The sequence below is a fragment of the Elephantulus edwardii genome, unplaced genomic scaffold (assembly GCF_000299155.1).
Source record: "Elephantulus edwardii isolate Elephantulus edwardi_28Jun2011 unplaced genomic scaffold, EleEdw1.0 scaffold00020, whole genome shotgun sequence".
In the NCBI taxonomy this organism is placed as follows: Eukaryota; Metazoa; Chordata; class Mammalia; order Macroscelidea; family Macroscelididae; genus Elephantulus; species Elephantulus edwardii.
In genome coordinates, this window is record NW_006399770.1 from 1431118 (window position 1) to 1454724 (window position 23607).

The 23607-nt window shown below is 44.7% G+C and overlaps 1 protein-coding gene across 2 annotated transcripts in view; it reads left to right on the plus strand.

Moving 5' to 3' along the window:
• Positions 1-19753, plus strand: part of BCAR3 (breast cancer anti-estrogen resistance 3) — a 155806-nt gene extending 136053 nt beyond the window's left edge. For both annotated transcript variants that reach the window (XM_006882408.1, XM_006882409.1), the window contains 5 exons: positions 3906-4021; positions 8248-8419; positions 12526-12637; positions 12866-13078; positions 19135-19753. In XM_006882408.1, coding sequence (XP_006882470.1) covers positions 3906-4021; positions 8248-8419; positions 12526-12637; positions 12866-13078; positions 19135-19295 — 774 coding nt within the window. In that variant the 3' untranslated portion in view covers positions 19296-19753. The remainder of the gene's footprint in view (positions 1-3905; positions 4022-8247; positions 8420-12525; positions 12638-12865; positions 13079-19134) is intronic.
• Positions 19754-23607: the final 3854 nt, after the last annotated feature.

The window sequence follows — 23607 nt, forward strand, 5'->3', positions numbered from 1 at the left end:
GTTCTTTTGTTCGTAGGGTCACTGAGTCATAGACAACTTGATGGTACCAACATGAGTTGGAACCAAGTCAATGGTACTTAACAACAGCAAGTCTGCATGGGTGGTGAGAGGACTGAGGATAACTCTGCCAGTGAGCAAACTCTCCAGGTCTAGCCTAGTATGACCTGCGGTCTCACTCATTGCAGAAACATGGGCCTGGGTTTCTGAAACAGTGCAATTTCTGAGACTTGGAGGGATGAACTTGTCATTCTTCCTTCTGGCACAAGGAAGAGATCAGATGTGCCTACTTTCCACAGGAGAGCCAGGAGCCTTCCCACCTCCTTTGGCATGTGGGAAGCCAGAGCCCTGGCCTGTCCCTCTGAGGTCCTTTGTCCTCTTGGTGGGGCCTCTCTCTCCAGGTTACCTGGGAGAACTCTGGGTCAAGGGGCTGAAAGTGGAGTTTGCAGGTGTCAAAGCAGAGCTGGGAGTCTCAGTCAGAGCAGCTGGACCCTGCCCTCTCCACCCACCAAGGGCAGGGCTGTGTCTGTTCTTCCTTCTTCCTCCCTTTTCAGTCCACGACCATTTCCTTACTCTCTTCCTGGAACCACTGGCTTTGCTAGTAACTAGCTTCTCTAAAAGGGTAATAAAATCAGGACTGTTCCCACCACAAATATAACCCAGACAGGGTCACCGGGAGCCTAGATCAGGCAGACAGAGGAGCCTCTGGGCCCTGTATGTCATTTCTGCCTTGTACTGAGCCCAGAAAGGTCATCAGGACAGCAGGTGGCACTGAGAGTGCCTGGAACCGCAGCTGGCTAGAGCCAGGGCTGGGCTGGGTTGTCCACTGAAGCTTTACAAATGGGTTTCCCTCACCCAGTTCCCAGAGTGCCATTCATTCCCCCAGCCACTTGTCTTTCCTCATAGGAGCCAGGCCCTGTGGTTAAGAGCTTGCTGTCTGGGTTTGAACTGCCTGAGTGAGAATTCCACCTCTACCACAAGGCTCCAGTGCTTTGAGAAAATGATTTTATTTTTAACCTTTCTCTTCCCACCTTGTTATAAAACCAGATAAACAACACTGGCTCCTTGGAGTGGTTGTGAGGATTGAGGGCGATAATATGCTAGCCCCTGATGTTTATGTATGTAAATGTTTATTTGCTTTTTGTGTTTTATTTTGACTGGGAACCTACTGTGCATCAACGGGCTTCACATCCATTCAGAAGGTTGCTATGAGTCGTACTTGACTGATAGCATCTATGAGCAACAACAGTGGTCCAGTGGTTAAGTGTTCAGATGCAAACCAACAGGTTGGCAGGTCAGATCTGCCAGTGGCTCTGAGGAAGAAAGATGTGAGTTTTGAATAATAACAGATGTGCTGGGAGCTGGGCCATGGCTCTGCCCTATAGATGCTGCCTGGGGTGAGGTTAGGGTTAGACCGGGGCGAGGATGCAGTGGTTCAGGTGGATGTCTACTGATTCCGAAACCACACTGTCTAGGGGCGCATGCTTTGCTGGAGAACACAGGGGCTATGGGGCCAGTGAGGAGGCAGGGCCCTCACTGGGTCCGGTGGCATGTCTGAGATGAGTCTTGAAGGCTGAGTAAGAGTCAGCTGGATGAAGACTGGGGTATATTCACAGAGTGTGTGTCAGACATAGCTCAGTTACCTTGGCCCCTTTATTCTGTGCAGAGAGGGAGGAGGGGCTAAGAGAAGGCCACCGCTCTTTCCTTTGGTGTTGTTAAGTTCCAGTTTCTAGGCTGATGTCAGATTCCTGTCTTCAAAACACTTTACAGTCCAGAGAGGGAGACAGCCCGCAAATCCCAGAGGTGGGTGGGAGGGACAGTGAGAAGGCCAGGCAATCCCCCTCATGTTTCAGAAGGCTCATGGGCAGCAGGAAGTCATGGCCCACAGTGAGCCAGGCCTCTATCAAGGCCCTCTTTGCAGCAGCCCCTGAGGCAGTGGGATGTGGAGCGAACAGAGCTAAGGTTTGGTGAGCAGGGGTAAGCTGGAAGGCTACTTTGGGTGGCATTTCTTCTGCCCTGCACATAGTATCAGATGCTCAGAAGTATCAGCCCTTCATACAATCTGTGAGCCCTACAGACTTGAGCATTTCTGGGGGTCTTAATTCAGGCCTTAAAGTTTGAACTCAGGGAGCTCTGGTGGCCTAGTGGCAGGAAACTGCATTGCAATCTCAAAGGCAAGTGGTTCAAATCTGCCAGCTGCTCGGCGGGAGAAAGAAGGGCAATCTCAGACCCGCCAGAGGGTCAGCCGTAGGTCGGTTCTGACTCTCTGGTACACAACAGTTTGAGCTCAGGGCCTCTTGTGAAGTTCAGAGCTGTCCCAGGAACGTGACTGGGGGACTCTTGTCTACACTTGAAAAACTGCAACAAACCAACCCAGAAGGGGACCTCTCTGAGCAGGATCATAGAATGTCTGTGAGAGCCTCCAGAACAAAATGAGGTGAATGAAACTCCTTGCAAACTCCTCACACAAGAGTGTGTGTTGACTGTAGGACGCCCCGCAAAGGCACTGGGTTTCATGCCTCTGATGGAGGGCAGCTGTCTAAACAAGGGAGGTCTGTGTGGCCACCGGTGGCAGGCGTACACTGGGCAGGCATGTCAGAGTCAAGGTGTAAATCTCTTTCGCAGGGTTGAGTTAGAATCTTCCCCCTTCCTCATGGCCTGTGCACAGCTTGTGTGTACAGACAGCTTGTAGAGTCCTTGAGGCCATCTGCCCCTTTGCAAAGTCCTTGAAAAAGGTGAACTGAGCGGCTGTGGTGGAGAAGGGGGAAAGTGAGGCTCAGAGAGCATAGCTGAGATCACAGAGTGAATGCCAGTTCCCGTCCTGGGCTCTGTCACATGGATAGCTAGTTCCCCCCACTCCCCTCCCCACCCTGCTCCCCAGCCATTGCCCATGGTTGGCTGGAGTTCCTGTTCTCGGTCACAGAAGTTAGGGGTCAGGGTTAATTAATACCATTAAACTACCAGATGTTTTTGGTGGTCCATTATGAAGACATCTGGATAGCTCATATCCCAGGGCTAATTATAGTCTGGAGAACAACCCACCAGGTGGTGGACGATCGTCCCCCCATGCTGGTGAGGCCCTTGTATCTGTGAGTTGCCTTTTTACATCAGGGACGTGGAGAGGCATCCTTGGCCCCCTCACAGAAAGCTGCAGAGATCCAGCTGTAACTATAAAGTGTGATTACAAAGGAGAATGGAATGGGGTGACAGAGAATATAATTGGGAGAGAAGCAAACACATATTTTTCTTTAAGGACAAGGTCTCAGAAGAGTGTATATCATATGCACTGAGACCTTAGCTTTCAAACCACTATATACGTTTTTAATAGTTTCCAGACGCCTGGTGTATTTCCTGAGCCCAGGAGAGGCGTAATTAAGGGTAATGGCAGCCAGCCGTGGCTGTTAAGTGAGAACATGAATGGCGAAGTCCACAGTAGAGGGAAGCTTGGCGTGTTTCCTCTTCTCGTCCGCAGGGGGTCATGGGCTCCACACACACGCAGCCCTGCTGCCGGCAGCAAAGCAGCGCAGCGGGATCCAACCTGAGCAGACAAAGGCTCAGGGAACTCTGAGCTGTTCGCCGGCTGGGCAAAAACACTCAGCAAATCTACAGGGCCTACAAACCAATACAGGGTTTCCCCTTCTTGAGTCTGTCTTTTTATAACCCTGGGTTTTAGATTCCAGTATGGGCATTCAAATCCTCCAAGTATGAAACGATATTTTCAGATGCTACTGCTCTAAAAAAAAAAAAAATCCAAACCAAACAACAACACAACTTTAAAATATAAATAAGTGCAACAAGTACAGTGAGTCTACACAGCTCCAGCTTAGGATCTTTTTATTGCGTTCTAAATTAATGGTCACAGCAGGCCTACTTCCTGACGTGTATATTTGAACCTTTGTTCCTGACAGGTTGCTAGGATACTGGAGGTCTCTGAAGAGATGCAGAGGAAAATGGGTGTGAGCTCAGGCCTCGAGCTCATTACCTTGCCCTTCGGACACCAGCTGCGCCTGGACATAATTGAAAGGTGAGCATTCCTGTCTCCCGCACACCAGGCCCTTTGGGCTCCTCAGCAGAGCAGCAGGTTTTTAGAGGGGGACAGAGGCACATCACTCAAAGGCACTTTCCCCTGAAGCCTTCACGGGAGAATTCCTGGAGATGTATAAAGGCACTCGGCAGAGGAAGTCAAGGAACAAAGAATACATTCCTGTCCCTGCTCCATGAGAGACCAAGCAGAGAGAACAGCCATTGTCCCAGGCCAGGCACGATGAGACCATGTTTAAAGAATGCTCAAATCTGACCAGTCTAGGGCAGGAACAGGGGTTAGTGGGCAGATGGACACTCTAAGGGCTTCTTCCTTCTTAAGCTGCAGCACCTTTGTCCCTTCAGAATTTAAAAATGCTTTAGGGATTAAATGTGCATTTATGAGAAAGGAGAGAGTCCAGATGTTTTCCTGGGGGGAGGGTTGTTGCAGAGACAATCGTGGGGTTCAAAGACCAGGGGACACTTTGCCTGTGGGTGCTTTCATGCACACAGCCCCCACTTTCTTCTCATGAAAAGTCAGGATGCTAGGAGTCCATTAAAACACACAAGCATGAGAGGGATTCTTAGGTACGAGGAACCGTCTACGGCCATACCGCCCTGAACGTGCCCAATCTCGTCTGATCTCAGAAGCTAAGCAGGGTCGGGCCTGGTTAGTACTTGGATGGGAGGAATGAGAAACCGGTGGCAAGTTATAAAAGAAAGACAGATACTGACGTCTTAGAGCACCATGGATCAAAAAGTGACAGTTGACTTGAGGACTGACTACCTCGTCATCTGAGGTTTTCATCCTAACAATTTTCTGCTCGTCATGATTGACCGCTCATGGCTTTCCAGGATGGTCTAGGCGACAGCACTGCCTGACACAATTTCGGTGCTGGCAGAAATGCCTTATCTGTGCTGGCCACTGTGGTCACCCCCAGCCCCATGCAGCTGTTGAGCATTTGAAATAGGACTCATGAGACTCAACACCAAAGTGTTTATTTCACTTTTTTTTTGTTTTGTTTAAATAGCCACACATGGCTAAAGGCTGTCTCAGTCATAGGATGTCAGCCCCTGGAAAGTAAACATGGTCTTTCAGATACCACCACGTGGTAGAGGGGACAGTATGATACAGGCGCTCTTGAGGATAGTGCCAAGCAGATTTAGGTAAGACACTGCAATGCTGCAGTTTCTCTGGCTTCAGAGCCACAGAGACATCCCTCCAAAAACACCAGGATGTGGAGTCAAAGGCTTCTAGAGGAGAGAGCTTAATACTGTATAGTGCCACTGTTGTAAAATGGGACTGACAGTCGGGGGTGGGGGGAGACTGAGAAAGATGGGATATATTATATATACTGTATTGAAACAGATGAGGAAGAGAACTGTTTAAAAGGGATCTGTGACTAGGTATTATTGTCATGACAGGAGTCCAGAACGAAGGCTGCATAGTGGAGTGGACTTGGGGGGAGGGATTGAATAACAATGAAAGAATTTTTCTTTTACTTTTCAAAGAGAAGTGTGAACTGCCAGGGTTGGGGGCATGGGGGGAGGGAGGGAGAAAAGTGCAACAATGAATAAATGGAAATTCAAAGTCCCTCTAAACGGTCATTAAAATGAATAATATTTAAAAAAAAAAAAAGAAGCATCTGCACTGACGGTTCAGTGGCCATTGGGTGGATCCCAGCTCCTGTGATACAGAGTAGAATTGCTCCATAGCTGTCCAAGGCTGTTGGAAGCCGATTGCAAAGCCTTTGGGGAATTAGAGGCCTTACTTCTGAATTTCCTCCTCTTCCTGGTCAGACTTTTCTAGATTCTCTCTGGGCACCCCTACCTCCCCACACACCAGGGGCGGGGCTCTTCAGCTCCAGTAACTTCTGCGGTGTCGGGGCTGAGTCATCACCATTTCCTAAAAGATGAGCCGTGCCGCCACACTTCCCCACTCTCCACATGACGCCCGTCACCCTGAAACCCCCTGTGTTCCAGGCCCGCCTGAGCCAAACCTCAATTTATCAGCATCACCTCGTGCGCTGGGGTGGGCCCAGGGCAAAGGTGTGCAGCCCTGTCAGCAGCAGTTCCTCCTCCTCCTCCTGATTGCTGCTTGACTAGGACCTGCCTCCTCCACAGCTTATCTCCAGCCCAAGCAAGAGTCGAGGGAGTGGTTTTATTGATTATAATTTATCAACTAAATGGAGTCCAGGGTGGTATGGGTCTTCAGGTGTTAAATGAACATCACTTTGTGTTGAAATCACATACAAACCACCTTCTTCCCTAACATACTAACCTCCCCCATTTCAAGCACTTGGAACAGGAGACCTCTCCTAGCATTGTGTACCTACCTTGTGTTACCTCGTGGAAGGCCCCACTTGAAAGGCTCCGTGTGTGGCCCCTGGGTGAGCGCACATCAAGCTCTATCCCGCAGGGGTGCACATGGGAGTTTTACACTGATGCTGGTTGAATGAGTAGATAGAATTACCAATTTGACCGCATTCATAACCCCAGGCTTTAAAGAACAAGTTGAGAACCTGCCTTATATTAAGAGCCACTAAAACACAGGGGAAAAAATAGGAAACAATGAATGGCTCAGCTGAGTGAAACATGTATAGAAGAGTCTATCTTTAGTTAAGAGACTTTAAAGCATTTCATTCAATGTTAGATATTTTGAAAATGACTGACAAAACTCTTTAGTAAATACAGCAGATAAAAATACATAATTGTGTTGCAAGTGTGCATACACATTTTAGGTCTGTATTATCTATCATTGAGAAAGGCAAGAAAAGAAAGACTTAAGACCTTGGTGGCACAGTGGATATGCACTTAGGTGCCAACCAGAGATTGCCCTTTCAGACCCACCAGCGGCTCCTTGGGAGACCCACATGATCTACTTCCACAGAGACGACCACCTTGAGATCCCTGCAGGGCAGTTCTACTCCGTGCTTTAGGGTCACTGTGAATCGGAATCAGCTCAAGGCAGTGAGCTCTTTTAATAGGAGAGACATGCACACTTGTAGCAACAGTGGACAGGTGTGTTTGCCAGTGCCAGATGCTCTATTTTTAGCTACCCGCACAATCTCTCTCACAGTCACCCTCATTCCCATTTTACAGATGAAGACGCTTGAGGAGTGGGGAAGCTAGGGAACCTGCATATGAAAACATGCCCAGAAACTGCAGAGCGTAATGCTCATTATATATTTAATAAAGAGAGAAACCAGTCATGCTAGGCACTGGTTGAATTGCAGCCCCCCCCCCACCCCACATCCTACCCCTCACAACCAAGGAGAGGGAGTGCAGGCACGCAGCACACCTTGGCCATGAGAGAGGCATATCAAGAACTTTAGTGACGATATGGCCATTGGGTTTCAAAAGTGTGCTGTAGTTTACAGTAGCTATGAATTGGTGCTTTGTCCCCAGCATTAGTACCACAGCCTGGAAGAAACTTAGCTGATCCTGGCATAGTGTTGTGAACTCCCCAGCTGATTTACAGTGGGAAGGAGAGGGGTTGTCATCTACACTGTCGGCACCCCCCCAAAGGAGACTGCTCTCCGACCCCATTAATATTAGTCCCATTGTCCTGTAGAGAAAAGCTCACCCTGCTTCCTGTCCTGGGTCTGTGGGGGTGATCCATGCAGTTCAGAATGAGAAAAGGGAGGATTGTTGGCAATGAAGTCTAGATTTTATTAGGGTCTGGTGGTTCAGACACATCCCTGTCAGCTATTCAGCCTTTGTCTGCATCTCCACTCACTTTATGGCCTCTTGACCAGGAAGCAGTCACCCCATCCTCAGCTTGGCTCTCTTTCCTTTGTTCTCATACCCCACCATCTTCCTGGACCTGGTGTCTCCCCTTCACTGCCTGGTCCTGGGGGCTCAGTGGAGTGGGCCAGGGGAAGAGCCAGGAGTGTGCATGTTGGGGGCCTGGTGTCACCATGGTGGGGGTGTAAGGAGGCATGTGCACTCTGAGCAGCTCCTCCCACAAGGGTCCTCCTTGTGGGCCGAGTCTAGGCTTGCATGTGGCCCTGTCATGGTCATTTCGACTCTGCACAGTGGCTCTGTTACAGCCGCCTGGTGGCAGACGGTCTCTGGGTAGAAGCCAGTCACTGGAACCTTGGGACCTTCTATCTCTCATCAGGGTGTGAGCTGCATATAGTGCACATAGCCCTGTTCTGGTCAGTTTGGCCTCTGACCAGTTTAGTTTTCTCTCCACCCCTGGCCCTGACCACTGATCTCCCCTCTCAGACACAACACCATGGCGATCGGCATTGCAGTGGACATTCTGGGCTGCACGAGCAGCTTGGAGGACCGAGCGGCCACTCTCAATAAGATCATCCAGGTGGCGGTGGAGCTGAAGGACTCCATGGGAGACCTGTATTCCTTCTCAGCCATCATGAAAGCCTTGGAGATGCCACAGGTACGTGACCACTGGCTTGGTGCAGCCCTGACGCCTATGCAGGGTGACCTTCCTGCAGATGCCTGCGAGTGTCCCCTTATCAAGTCACAGACTAGTCCATCTTGAAAGGCAAATTGGATCTTAATGAATATTGCTTCGATTGTGGGGCAACTAAGAGGAGTGCGGTCTGGCTAGGTATCATGGCTCTGCTTTTAAAAACAGTGAGCATCAGGAGCAATGATACAATAAAATATTACATAACATGAGAGATGCTGAGTGAACTAACTCAGGCTCATAAGGACAAATATTGCATACATCCATTATGGTAAAATCAGAAGGATAACTAGTAAGATGTGTATAAATGTTCAAAGGGGGGAAGATGGAGCAGGAATCACAGGTGGGAAGGAAATGATTTTTTTTAAAGAAAGTTTATTTAAAAAAACAAAGTTCAAACAAAACGTGTATGAATAATTGGACGTTGTTATGTGCCATTGAGTTGCTTGCAGCTCATAGTGACCCTGTGTACAAGAGCCCTAAACCCTGCTCTAGCCTGTGTTAACCTCACTGGCTCTGATACACTTATTCCCATTACCCCAATCATTGGATCGATCCATTTCATCAAGGGTCTTCCTCTCTTGCACTGTCCCTCCACCCTCCCAAACGTGATAACCAAATTGCTTTGTAAACTTTCATGCAAATTCCAATCATTTAAAAAACTTCAAAACAGTGGCAGTGAATTGCCGGCAGCCCATATACTGTCTGTGACATACAAGAGGAGTCGTCCTGGAGAACGAGATCGTTGTCCCTGAGAACCCATCAGGATAACACGTAGAGTATGTTGCATGAGACTGTTTCCCTCCTGATCGTCAGGCAGGCGGCTTTGGGGAATGATTGGGAAACAGAGACAAGGAAGGGGTTTGATGAGAATCCTAGAGTGGCCTACCTTAATGTATGATCCTCAGGTCACCTAGAATGGACTTTCCCGCTAAAGATTATTCCGATTCCTGGCCCACTTGCCATTTAACTCACTAAATCTCATGTCAAGTCTGTTCTGATTCCATGGCTCTACAGAGCAGAGCTGCCCCTTGGGGAGGCTGCAGGCTTCATGAGAGCAGCCTGTCACGTCTCTCCCATAGGATGGCTGGTGGGTGTGGTCAGCATTTAATCACTGTGCCACCAGAGCTCCTTACACTACTTGTCATATCTGTCTCTGACTCATCGCTGACCCTTCAGTGGGTTTTCGAAGGCTGTAAACCCCACGGGAGGAGGTCAGTCATTTTTCTGCCATGGAGCTGCTACTGGTGCATCTGAACTGGTAGAGGCTCTGCCCTGGGTTAGCAACTCCCTGCACACTGTGTGTCCAGAGGCCCCTGATATCCTGGTACAAAACCCAACTCACAGCGGGCAAGGAGATTCGAACTCATGATGACCCTCCCTCAGGCTTCTGAACCTATAAATCTTAATGGGAGAAGACTGCCTCCTCTTTTTCCATGGAGCAGCTAGTGGATCCAAACCACTGACCATTTGGTTAGCAGCTCAATATGCAACCTGGTATGCCACCAGGCCTCCACAGATCCCTGTGTGACACGCTCTCATTAATTTTATTATAGTTTCTTAAGTCATGCTTTTATATGTATCTGCTTAGATAGGTAAGAGTGAAACAAGAATGAAACTAGTATTTGAAAGCAAATGGGTCTCCCAGAAGAAAGTCTGTTCAGCTGTCGTATTGCTCACAGTCAGCTCTTCTGCTCCGAGGCTCTGGGGACTTGAGGACAGGATTGCAGTCCTGCAGGCTGAATCCGTAGACACTGACTCCAAAACCACTGGCCACTGTGCTTAGCTGTTTCCTGTTCCCACACTGCACCTGGAATCCTGCCGCGGGAAGACAGCTAGAGCCATGCTGTGCAAGTCAGAGCACGTGGCGAGCCATTTTCCTACAGAAAGAAAGGCCTCTTACACACAAAAGGAATCACTTACTGCCTTTTTGGGGGGGGAGTCAGTTCCAACTATAATATCATATTCCAAAAGCCTGTTAACTTTCAAAATTCTTTAGATGTCTTGGAATTTTGTAGAATCAGTATTTGGTATAAATAACCTATCAATACAGCACTATTCTCATGATACAGAGATTTCTGCTATCATAAGATGATAATCAAGCATGCTATGTTTTATTCAAGTATTACAGTTTTTATCACATTTACTTCTTACTCTCTCTAACTGCCAATCATGCCCTGGGCTGAGCCAGCAGCAGGCCAGGCTGACTCTGCAGGCTTCCAGCCCAGAGCTCCCCATGAGGAGGAGCCGGGGGAACATTATGTAGAATCACTTTGCGGCTACCATCCATAACGTCACACTCAGTGGCTGGGGACTCAGGCCAAACCACCTTTGTAGGTGGTTCCCTTTGACAGCCTCAGATTCTTCTTTCTCCAGTTCTGCAGGATATTCAAGTCCTGAGGTGAGCCAGGGTGCTCACAGGGGAGGGAAGTGGGAAAGCAAAGGTACGTGGTTTCCAGACGTCATCGTGCACCCCACGCACTACAGCCACGTGCGCTTCCTTCTGCTCCACTTCTTGTAAGGAGAGAGCGAGCAGCAAGGAGATGGGCCTTCAGGGGCACAAAGGGCCTCTTTCAGAGAGGAGGAAGCTGCTGCAAGGAGAGGGCAGGAGAAGAGGGCAGTGTGCGAGGGGCCAGAGAGAGACCAGCCAGCCTGTTCCTCCGTAAGTCTGCAGGTGCTGACACCTTCTCACCTTTTTTGTTGGCACACGTGGGGAGTTGCTAGAGGCCCAGGAAATGGGCCAGCTCTGGTGGCCTAGTGGATAGGAAGGTGTGCTGCCAACCCAAAGGTGGCTGGTTTGTATCCACAGCTGCTCTGTGGGAGAGAGATGGGCAGTCTCCTCCCGTGCAGTTCACAGCCCCTGAAAACTCCCTGGAAGGTCAGCTATGAGTTGGCACTGACTTCGAGATTCTGCCACACATCAACTGTGACACTTTGGGCAAAAGTTATCTTTTTTTTTTCTACTTCCCTGTAAAATGGGCTCAAATACCTGCCTTAAAGGGTTTTTGAAAGGATATGAAGTACCTGGTGCCAAGCTGGCTCACTCTCTGAATATTAATGCCCTTCCTTGTTGCCAGGAGATGTAGGGCACCTGCTAATTTTATGGTGTGAGGGGGGATCACAGTCAGCTGCCTATGCTGGTGTTGATGGAGGCATCCAAAAAGGAATGAAAACAAATGTGGATTGGCATCATAGGGCCTGGACAGTCCTCCATGTGTCATGGACATTACTTCTTTAAACTGACATGGAAGGGTTTACATCAGCTCATGGGGAGGATAGTTGGCGACGCCCATTAACGTTTGAAGTGCACGTAGTCCAGGTACCTGTACACAAGGGCCACTGGCAGTGCTCGACTGTGATTCTGTAATAGCAAAATCGGTGTAGAGTTTATGTGTATAGAAGACTGATTTATCCTTAAAGAAGCACTCTGCAGGCACTGAACAAATCAAAGTTGTTCCACATGTACTAAAGGGAATAACTTCCAGACACGGAATAGCAAACTAAGTATAATACGGCGTGTATGACCTATAGCAGGTGAAACCAGGCTGCTCCTTGGAGGCAAGGATTTTGGTGCTTCATCTCACATACTTTGAGTGTGTTGCCAGTAGGGACAAGTCCTTAGAGGAGGATATCTTTCTTGGAGGGGTGGAGGGACAGCACAGGAGAGGAAGACCCTGGATGAGATGGATTGACACACACACAGTGACTATGCCGGTAGGGCCAGCTGCGTCAGACACAGTGAGGTTGGCTCAGGACAGGGCAGGGTTCAGAGCCACTGTTTGTAGGGACACTATGAAACATAGTCGACTTGAAGACACATAAGAGCAACAATGAGCGTGCACAGATCCATACATATACACATACAAGAAACTGATGAGGCGTGATCTCTGGCCCAGGCCATGAGAGGAGGGCAGGAAGGTATTGGGGGTAGCTTTTCTATGTAGCTTTCAAAATTCTTTGAGCCAATTTTACATTTCTTCTTTGTCCATTTATCACTTAACCTGAACTTTAAGCAAAAAGTGAATTTTGAAAAGAACCTCTCCCTGGAACGCTCAAACCTTGTTTACTTCCAGATCACAAGGTTAGAGAAAACGTGGACGGCCCTGCGGCACCAGTACACCCAGACCGCCATCCTCTACGAGAAGCACCTGAAGCCCTTCCGCAAACTCCTGCATGAAAGTCAAGGTGAGCGCGTCCGGTCACATCTGTCCAGGCTGGAGCGAGGCATTGTGGCAGGCCGGTGAGGAGCCCGGGCTTGTCTGCAGGCTTGCCGAGGGGGTCACCAGGCGTCCCCCCACATTACTCTCTGCAGGTTTGCAGTGGCTGAAACAAGATACTGGCTGCCAGGTGCCTCATTCTGTGCTTAACTTTGAGCAAAATAGGATACAAGACACTTTTCTCCTCGTTTTTCAGAGTGCACGTGTGTCCCCTCAAGCAACGTAGCAGTCCCGCCACTGATGCCCTTTGTGACCTTAATGGAACGTCAGGTTGTCACTTTTGAAGGGACTGACATGTGGGAAAAAAGTGACCAGAGCTGTGCCATCATGCTGAACCATCTGGCAACAGGTCGGCACATGGCAGAGACTGCTGACAGCTACCGGCTGAACGCTGAGAGGATCCTGGAAGGTGAGAGGCGTTTTTTAAGCTGGTCTTTATAACTTACAAGAAATGACAGAATAAGAGAGTGTGGGTGTCCTTGTTTAGGAAAAGCCCATGGTAGGAAAGATGAAGCATGGGTGTTCCATCTCCTAATGATGGCTGTTATCTCCTCTTTATGCCTAGAGGACTCAGATCTCCGGTTTTCCCTTTCTTCTGTGTCTCCTGTGTCAGTAGTGCAGAGTAGAGAGAAAGGTCAAGACAGAATGGGTTAACTTGCCTTCAGATAGGAAGGGCATGGGGCCAACACCAGGAGTTGGGCCTCATTTCCTGCATCCCTGGTCCCTCCCAGATGAGGTGATAAGTGAGCTCCCTGTGCAGACTGTCGCACAAACGGACTTCAAGTCCTTTGACAACAGAACCAACTCCCTCTACTTGTAAACCCTTCTCAGAATACTCTGAGCGGAATCTCCACCTTCTGTTTTCTGGCTGCCACTTCTTAACAATCAAAAGGAAGTCGTTCCCTGGTGCCTCCTCTTGGCCTGCATCTCACCAATGCAGTTTCTTTTCCTAAGTGCTCCCACCCCACACGCCTCCATGTGCAGAAATGCTGCCTAGGAGCTCCTCAAACATATTCAATGAAAAGCGTGACCCAGGATAGCCGAGGAAGTTGGAGAAAGAAGGTGGATACAGCACAGCAAAGGTCCTTCTGGGAAACAATGGCTGAGGAAGAACAGCCAGCAGTTTCCAGGCAGGGCATCACATGGTCAGATTTATGCTTTGAAGTAAATTACTGTGGTGTCTGTGTGGAAGGCTGGGGGACTGAAGGCAAAAAGACCACTCAGGAAGCAATGATGGGAATGAGTGCTTCAATAAGGCAGTCATCAGGTTTGGCTGTTTTCTCTTCCTCATTATATAATTTAAAAAAAAATTTCTCAAGAGCCCACAGTTTGACTCATAAGAACTATATATAGGGCAAGGAAGGCCTATTTATTCCACTTCTAAAAGATGCTGCATCAGAACCAGAACATGGAGACTGAAAAAAGTCAGCCCTCTATCTTCTGAAGACGTAAGCATCACATACCTGTTTAATTTTTTTCCTCTCCAGGGTTGGCAGTGTGGGCCCCAAGCAATAGAACAGAATTCAGTTCAGCAGACATTAGAATATGTACTTCCACAAAGCCAGTATATCACATTGGATGTTGCATAAGCCAGTGCATTAGGGTGGCTTTTGAGGTCTACTTAAGCTATTTTAAGCTCTTCTCTAGTCAATCACTTTAAAGTCTCTGACGGTGTCTCTCTCTGAATGAATCCTGCTACAGTACAAGATATACAGCAAGTCCGCAGTGCAGGGAATGACTGTGATCCAGTAAGGACAGACCTTTGCTAACCAGCATGTCCCCAGTGTCCAGCCCAGGACAGGGGCCTGAGTGAAAGTAGTCTGCCCTGTGGTTGCATGTCTGTCACGGATACTCTGGCATCAGGGGGGTTGGGGGTAACGGGACTAGGGAGTCTCTAATGTCCTCTAAAGCACTGTGATCTAGTGGGAAACCCACTGTTGTTAGGTAACATCAAATCAACTATCACTTAGAGTGACCCTGTAAACAGATCTGAGCATTGGCCTGTCTTGTGCCATCCTCACGATCTCTGATATACTCGAGCCCATTGTTATTTTCTGTCAGTCTGTCTTGCTGAGGGTCTTCATTTTTCTTTGATGACCTTTCCCAGCATGGTCTCTTTTCCCAAGGCCTGATCCTTCCTGACAACATACCAAATTTCACCCTTCTTACCCTAAGGACCACTTTGGTTGTACTTCCTCCAAGACAGATTTGATTTTCTGGTAGTCTGTGGGATATTCTGTGCTTGTCTCCAGTACCACAATTCAATTCCTCGATCATCCTTTTTCATTGTCCAGCTGTCAGATGCATAGAGAACAATGGAAAGACCATGGATTGTATGGGTATTTTAGGCTTGAAGCTGACATCAGTGCTGACATCACTTTGGAGAGGTCCTTGACAACACATTTTCCCAGAGTAACACATTGCTACGACTCGATGGCACTTAACAACAACAACACATCTTTTGATTTTTTAAATTTTCTTCGCTGTTATTACCATGAGGGTTGATTGTGGATCCAATGAAAATTAAATTGTTAACATCCTCAGTCTTCTCTTTGTCTATCATGACATTGTCTTTTGGTCCAGTGGTGAGAACTTTTGTTTTATTGATGAGATGTAATCCAGACAGAAGAATAAGATCTTCTGTAGTAAGTGTTTCCACTCCCCTTCATATTCAACAAGCCAAGTTGTGTTATCTTTATAATGCAGGTTATTGATGAGTCTTCCTTCAATCCTGCTGCCACATTCTTCTCAATACAGACCTGCTTCTTAAATGTTCTGCTCAACAGTTCCATGATACATCTTCAAGGATATGAACATGTACAGCTAAGCACAATTGATAACAGTGCATCTAAATTACAAAATCAATCTCCACAATAGTCTACGTGTTTCCTATTGCCAAAGGGGCCCTTTTCAGCAGGAAGTAGCTAAGAGAATACGCCATCCCCTTTTCCGTATGAATCAGGGTGAAGTCTCTCTCAGGGAGGAGTGATAGGGAATGGCAAAGGACACACTGACAAAGGAGATTAATCAGAACTGGCTTTGACAAGCACTGTGGCAATGGGACAATTAAAACGGACTTCTTTGGGGGGGAAGGAGGAACGAACTGGGGGGGTGAGGGTAGAGAAAATAGTGCAACAGTGAATGAATGGAAACCCAAAATCTCTGTAAATGTTGATTAAAATTAATAAAATTTAGTTTAAAAAATGTTCTGCTTAGCATACAAACTGAATAGGTATGGAGAAAGAATACAAACCTGACACTCCCTGATTTTAAACCATGCAGTGTTTCTTGTTCTGTTCAGGTAATAGCTTCTTGGGGTTTTGCATGACTACAAGCAAGTATTCTTGGATTCTCATTCCTCAGTAATTTGTTATAATCGACACAGTCAAATGTCTTTGCATAGTTATTAAAGCACAAGTAAACATCTTTCTGGTATTCTCTACTTTCAGCCTAGATCCATCTGCCATTAGCGGTGATGTCCCGCATGCCACAGAATTTCTGGCAGGCCTTATCAATGCACTGTTCCATGCATTTAAAAATAATCTTCAGCAAGGTTGTATTTATATGAGATATTAATGACACTGATCATTTTCACATTCTATTGGATCACCTTTCTTGGAAATGAAAACAATATAGATCTCTTCTGGACAGTTAGCCATGTAGCAGCAGTCTTCCAAATTTGACATAGCCTAGTGAGCACATCCAAGGGCTACATCTGATTCCTGAAACGTGTCAATTGGTATATCATCAACTGCTGGGGCATTTGTTCTTGATCATATGCTATTTCTTGAAATGGTTCTGTTTTGACCAATTCCTTTTTTGGTACAGTGACTCTGTGTATTCTTTCCATTTTCTTTTGAGACTCCTACATCATTCTAGATTTTGCCCACATACTCCATCAGTATTTCAGCAAGGCTTGAATTTCCTCTTGAGTTCTTTCAGCTTGAGAAAGGCCGAGCATGCTCTTCTCCTTTGGTTTTCTAACTCCAACTCTTTCCACATTTCATTATAATACTTTGCTTTGTTTCCTTGAGTTGCACCTTGAAATCTCCTGTTCCTCTCTTTTACTTCAGGATTTCTTCTATTTTTCCCTCCTTACATTCTAGAGCAATTTTTAGTCTCTCTGACATCTATTTCTTTTATTTCTCCCCTTTGCAATTACCTTTTTCTTTATGAATCATAACATGCTTGATGTTATCCCACAACTCCTCTAGTCTTCAGTTAATAGTTTGTAGTGCATCAAATGTACTCTTGGTTTTTAAAATCAGGTGGGATAGATGTAAAGCTATATTTTGGTTCTTGTTTTAATTTTCTTCAAATTTAGTTTGAATTTACACATAAGTGCAAGTTCTCTTCCACTATGAGCCCTGGCCTTGTTTTGATTTCGTATGTTTGGGGTTTTTTTAAAGGGTATTTACAATAGATAAATCATTAATGACAGAAAAATCTACTCTAGAACTAATAAAGAATAAGAATAATATCGTCTTATGGCTCTTTGGCTAGAAGTTTCCCCTCCTCAATATAGTTGTCTGGGTGTTTCTTGGCTTTTTGAAGATGTGGTAAACGAAATCTTCTTTTAGGTGGAATAAAATAAAAGTTAAGAAATAGACTCCCACATATTATTGTTAATTGTTTTTAAAAAATACCTAGGAAATTCACTGGATAAAGTAGACTTTTCAAAGGTGGTTGGTGCTGGTACAACTGGAAATCCACATGCAAAACAGAAATACTGATCCTTACTTCAAGTATGAAGTTAATAATGAATCCAAAATAAATCATAATTTGAAAACACAAGTGCTAAAGTACAAAATGTCTATAAGAAAGAAAAATAAAAATTTTTTGTCTTTGGATTAAGACACAATTTCTTAGGACAAAAAAAGTAAGTAATGTAACAGAAAAATATAGACAAATCAAAATGAACATGTTAAAGCAAGCTATAGTCTGAGAGAAAATATTTGCTAAGAAGTACCTGATAAAGGGCTTATATCCAGAACATCGAAGGAACTCTTACAATTCAATAATGAGAAACCAAACGATCTGAATAGACAAAATATATGAAGACACTACATTAAAGGAGATAAAAGACATACAAATACAGGAAAGATGTTCAGCATTATTATTGTTATGTGCCGTCAAGTCACTTGAGACTCAAAGCGTCCCTCTGTACAACAGCTCTGAACCCTGCTCCATCCTGAGCCAACTTTATTGTCTCTGACGTACCTATACCGTGACTCTAGTTACTGAGTCAATCCATCTCATCAAGGGTCTTCCTCTTGCACTGTCCTTCCACCTTCCCAAGCATGACGTCCCTCTCCCAGGACTGGTCCCTCCTTGCAACATGTTCAAAGTATGTGAGACAGAGCTTCAGAATCCTTGCCTCCAAGGAGCAACCTGGTTTCACCATCTCTAGGATGAACCTGTTTTTTCTCCTAGAGTCCATGATCTATTCAATACTCTTCTCCAGCACCACAGCTCAAAATTATCAATTCTCCTTCTGTCATCCCTAGTCATTGCCCAACTCTCTAATGTATAGCAAGTAACTGCGAAGACAATGGCCTGGATCAGGCACACTTCATTAGAAAAATGTAAAATAAATCACAATGATATACCACTATGCATTCACTGCAGTTAAAAAGAAAGGCAATAATACTAAGTATTCATAGCATGTAAAGAAATTGTCGTTTGCTGGTGGTGGGAGTTTTGACAGTTTCTTTAAAAGTTAAACATATTCACCATAAATCCATTGTACTGATGCAGACTCAGAAAGCAGGGTGCCCTCCTGGATAGAGTAGAACATTCTGGTCAGGTTTCCAAGGCCAAGACCTTTATGGAAGCAGACTGCCACAACTTCCTCTCTTGAAGTGGCAATAAACTAATAAGAAAAATTACTAGTAGTACTATTAACGACATCATCTCATAAACATTGTGCTAAATTAAAGAAGCTGAACATTAAAAAAGTATATAGCGTACAAATCCATATATAAATAAAATATCTAGAAAAATAAAAATAATGACAGAAAGTAATTCAGTGATTGGGTGGGGTCTAAGGTAGGAACTGAGATTCACTGCATAGAGATACTGGGGCTCTTGTAATGTGATGAAATCCATTCTCTAAAAGCAAGTAGTTATGGTTGTGGAGCTGTGTTAAGTTTACTGCAACATACTGAGTGAAACAGTTAAAATAACAAACCATGTGGCATGCAAATTATACAGAAATAAGGTTGCAAAAAAAATGAAAAAGTACTCTCTGTCAGAATGTGGCTTGTACACACAAAGTTCACTGTGTACACACAAACTGCAGTGATTTTTACTTGTAGGACAAAACTTCTTTTTCTTTGGCTTCTTTTTAAAAAAAATTTCTCAGAGTTGTTCATTTTGATACTATTTCAAATAAAGTTTTTGTTTGTAGGTAACATTATATTTGTCAGAACTGTATCATTTTTTTGTTTGTTTGTTTGTTTTAAGGTTTTCAACCAGATGAAGAAATGAGTGAAATCCTCATGACTGAATTTCAAATGAGATTGTTCTGGGGCAGCAAAGGTGCCCAAGTCAATCAGGTGGAAAGATACGAGAAATTCAACCAGATTTTAACTGTGTTGTCAGCTAAACTGGAACCTCCTCTCTAAAGCAGGCAGAGCTTGGACAAGTCTCCGGCAAACCTTCAGATACTTTTCCAGCTTCTCCAGTTCCTTCTTTGGGAAAGCTTATCTTTTGATTAAGCAAAAATCTGACATTATCCAAGATTTTAATATCCACAGGGATATTAAATATGTAAATTACACAGAACATTTATTTATGAATTGTTTAAAATTACTACTGATTTTGAATAAATGCTAATTTATTATTAAGGTAACTATTGCTAATATTGATCAGCACATTCAAGAGAAGGCCTAGCTGTGTTGGCTAGTTTCTTTCTATTGCCACTGTATTTGACCATTTTTAGCTTTTAATTCTATGTCAGATAAATGTAAATAGAAGAGTTTTTTAAAAAGCACATTTCAGAAGGTATCAGTTGTATGATATTCTTTAAAATAAATATGAAAAATGTAAAATCATGAATGAAAATATATCTATTTGTGAATCAATGTGTCCAGTCTCTTCACTATTAAACAGCTTTTGGCAGTACAGTAATTCCACTTCCTCTTCCCTTCTCTAGACACATGATAACCCCACTGCCTCTGAGTTGATTCAGACATAGCTATTCTTAAGGGCAGAGCAGAACTAACCCACAGTGTTTCCAAGACAATCTTTACAGAACCATCATGCCACATCTTTCTTTCATGGGGCAGACATTAGACTGGAATCATAGACCACTTGGACTCCTCAAAAACTAATAAACGACCAAGAATTGAAGGGTTTTTGCTTTATTGACAGTGAATGGTGAGACAAGGTACAGCTGGCTACAAAAGCTGCTGTTCTGTGCCGTTGAGTCAACTACGTCTCATAGTGACTCTCTGAACAATGACTCAGAATCTTGCCTTATCCTGAGCTAACCTGTCTCTAACACACCTGATCCCATTGCCATAGTCACTGTGTCAACGCATCTCACCACGATCTTCCTCTCCTGCACTGACCCTCCACCTTCCAAACATGATGTCATTCCCCAAGCACTAGTCCCTCCTGGCAACATATCCAAAGTATATGAGATAAAGCTTAAAAATCCTTGCCTCCAGGGAACAAGCTGGTTTCACCCTCTCCAGAATATAGCTGTTTGTTCTCTTGGTAGTCGATGGTTAAGTCTGATACTCTTCTCTAGCACCACAACTCAAAGGCAGCAATTCATCTTTTATCATCTTTATTCATTGTTCAGCTTTCAAAAGTATAGCAAAGCAATTGAGAAGACCATGACCTGGGATTCACATTCGTCCCAGTCTTCTCATGGCCTCATAGATGACCACAGCAGAGTAGCTGGTGGATTCGAACCATGTGCCCCTGGGTTGGCAGTGAGGCTCCTTACCACTAAAGCACACTCCTGGTGGCTTAGTGGTAAAGAATTGCTCCAAGGGAGAAAGATGAGCAGTCTTCTCCTGTGAGATTTACTGTCTCTGAAAACCCACTGGAGGGCCCGCTATGAGTCAGTTCTGATTCAGTGGTACACATCATCAGAAAAACACACGTTTGCTTTCAGATGATCTCCAGGTGCAATGCAAATTCCATTCAAATTCCTAACAAGATTCTCCAAGTTACCTGTTAAGTATTTCCTAAAACTTAAATGGCTAGAAATAGTAAAGATCATCTTAGACAAGTAAAAGATTGGAGGAGGAAGGGATCTGGTCTACCAGATATAGTAGCTCATTATTAAGCTTCATCATTTAGGAAATATGTCATTAGAAATTTGACATGACAGTATTTTTCACAAGTGATTCCTGAATGGGTTGAGCAAATGAAAAGGAAAAAAAATAATTCCTTACATCATCATATACCAAATAAAATCTAGATAAATTAATATACATGTGAAAAAACACTTTTGAAAGAAAATATTTTTTTGTGCTTTGAATCAGGAAACTAAGAAAAAAAACTCACTGTGAAAGACATATTAAAGTGACAAAAAATCAGTTATTTCTAATTACTAGTTGCTGTCAACTGATTCTGACTCACAATACCTCCAGGTTGTGACAAGGGAGAACTGGTTTTCAACAGCAGCTTTTTCAGAAGTAGATCCTTGTGCTGTCTTCTGAGGTTAACTCCTGTTTGATTCCAATTTTTCCATTAGCCGCTGAGCACAATATTTGCATCATTTCGGTTGATATTCAAACAAACAAAACACCTCTAACTTGTAGCTGTCAATATGGGATCAACTCATAGTAGCCACTGCAGGGGTGCCCAAGGCTAAAAAACCTAAAAGAGGAGACTGCCCGCCCATCTTTCTATTTCTGAGTCGCTAGTGGATTTGAACTTCCTGAGGCACCACCTTGGGGTTAGTCCAACTTCCAGTGCTGCCAACAGTTCTGATACGAGTTGATCTGAGGAACACATGAAGTTGACCAAAGATCCTTAATGTGGCAGGCAGCCTTCAACACGCCCTCCCCCGGCTGTTCCCTGGTTTTCACCCACAGTGATGAAGGGCATGTGGTAGAAGCAGTGTTAGGCCACATCAAGATACAGTTATAAAAAGGCTGCTGCTACTGTCTTAAGGGTCCCCGTTCTTAAATCCTGGGGGTAGCAAGTTGTCACAATGAATAAATATGAAAAACAATCCACCAGAAAGGAAAAGCCAAAACAAATGGCAAAAAGAAGTTCAACTTAGTCAAAGAAAAACAGAGACACTATTTAACCCAATATTAAGCTTGACTCTTCTGAGTCAGGTGCAGTGTGTGTACCGTTAAATTGGATCTGACTGGTACAGAAGGAGATTGCCCCTCCTTCTCCAGCGGAGCATCTGGTGGATTCGAACCGCATACCTCTGGGATTGCAGTGCAACTTCTTGCCACTAGGCTACCAGAACTCCATAAACGTTCATTTTTATAAAATTTTTATTATTTTGTGTGTGTGTGTGTGTGTGTATACCATTAAATCAGATCTGATACAGAAGATTGTCGTCGTGGTCCCCGCCCTCCAATCCAGCAGAGCATCTGGTGAATTTGAACCGCTCACATCTGGGATTGCAGTGCAGCTTCTTGCCACTAGGCCACCAGAGCTCAACAGTAAGGTGCATTTTAGTCATCAAAATGACATCTTTGCTTTTAACTTTTTTTTTTTAACAAATCTTTTGCAGATTTGTTCAATGCACCTGTACCATTTCATTTGTTGAATTCCTCTTCCATGGACATTATTGGTCCAAGAAGAATCAAATCCATAACAACTTCCAGGTCATTATAATTTATCATGTTGTTTACCAGTCCAGTTGTTAGGCCTTCGTGTTCAGATGTGAGTCATACCACAGACTGTGGTCCTTGACCACCATCAGTAAGTGCTTCAAATTGGCCTTTGACAAGCGAGGCCATGCCACCTGTGTATCTCAAGGTGTTAATGAGTCTTTCTCTCATCTTGACTCAAGAGTTTTTCATGGAGCTCAGTGTCTTAGTTTATGTGTTCAGCATACAAATTTAATAGGTCAAAGAATGTGTTTCCCAATATTAAGCATGCAGCACTCCTTGATCTGATGTAACTACCTATTTTTATCCGTGTAGATGCTCTATAAAGTACAATTATGTGTTTGTGAAGGCCTGCTCTTCCAAAAGTTATCCATTATTTGTTATGATCCACTCAGTCAAATGCCTTCATGAAGTTGATAAAACACAAATATCTCCGTTACCCTCATCTTTTGGCCAAGCTCCACCTGAAAATCAGTAAGAATATCTCATGTTCAACATCGTCTGCTAAATCTGGCTTGAACTTCTGTTCATTCTCTATCAATGTATGAGTGCAGTAATTTCTGTATTCAGTAAAATTTAGTTAGCATGTGACATTGATCATTCATTTCTGCATTCTGTTTTATCATCTTTCTTTGGAATGCACACAAATATAAATCTCTTCCAGTTGGTTGGGCAGGTAGCTATCTTCCAAATTTCAAATCTTGATGAATTAGTGCTTACAGTGCTGCATGTTTGCTGAAGCATCTCAATTAGTGATCCATTAATTTCCAGAGCTTGGGTTTTCTTTTTCACTATCACCTCCTCCTCAGCTTGGACCTCTTTCTTCAGTACCAGTGATTCGTTATCATATGCTACCTCTTGAAATGGCTGAACGTAAACAGGAGGATGAATTAAACAACTGTGTATATATAATGGAATACCAGACACAGTAAAATGGATAAATTCTAGAAACAATGTTGGGGCAGGGGATGGGGGGAGAAGCAAGCCTCAGAAGATATTCAGGCAATATTTACAAAGTGGGATGGTGCTAATAAATATATAAACTATGTGCAAACCAAGCAAAAGAACACTCTGTATTCTCCTAATAAACAACGTAATAAAGCGGATAAACTAAGTAATAAAA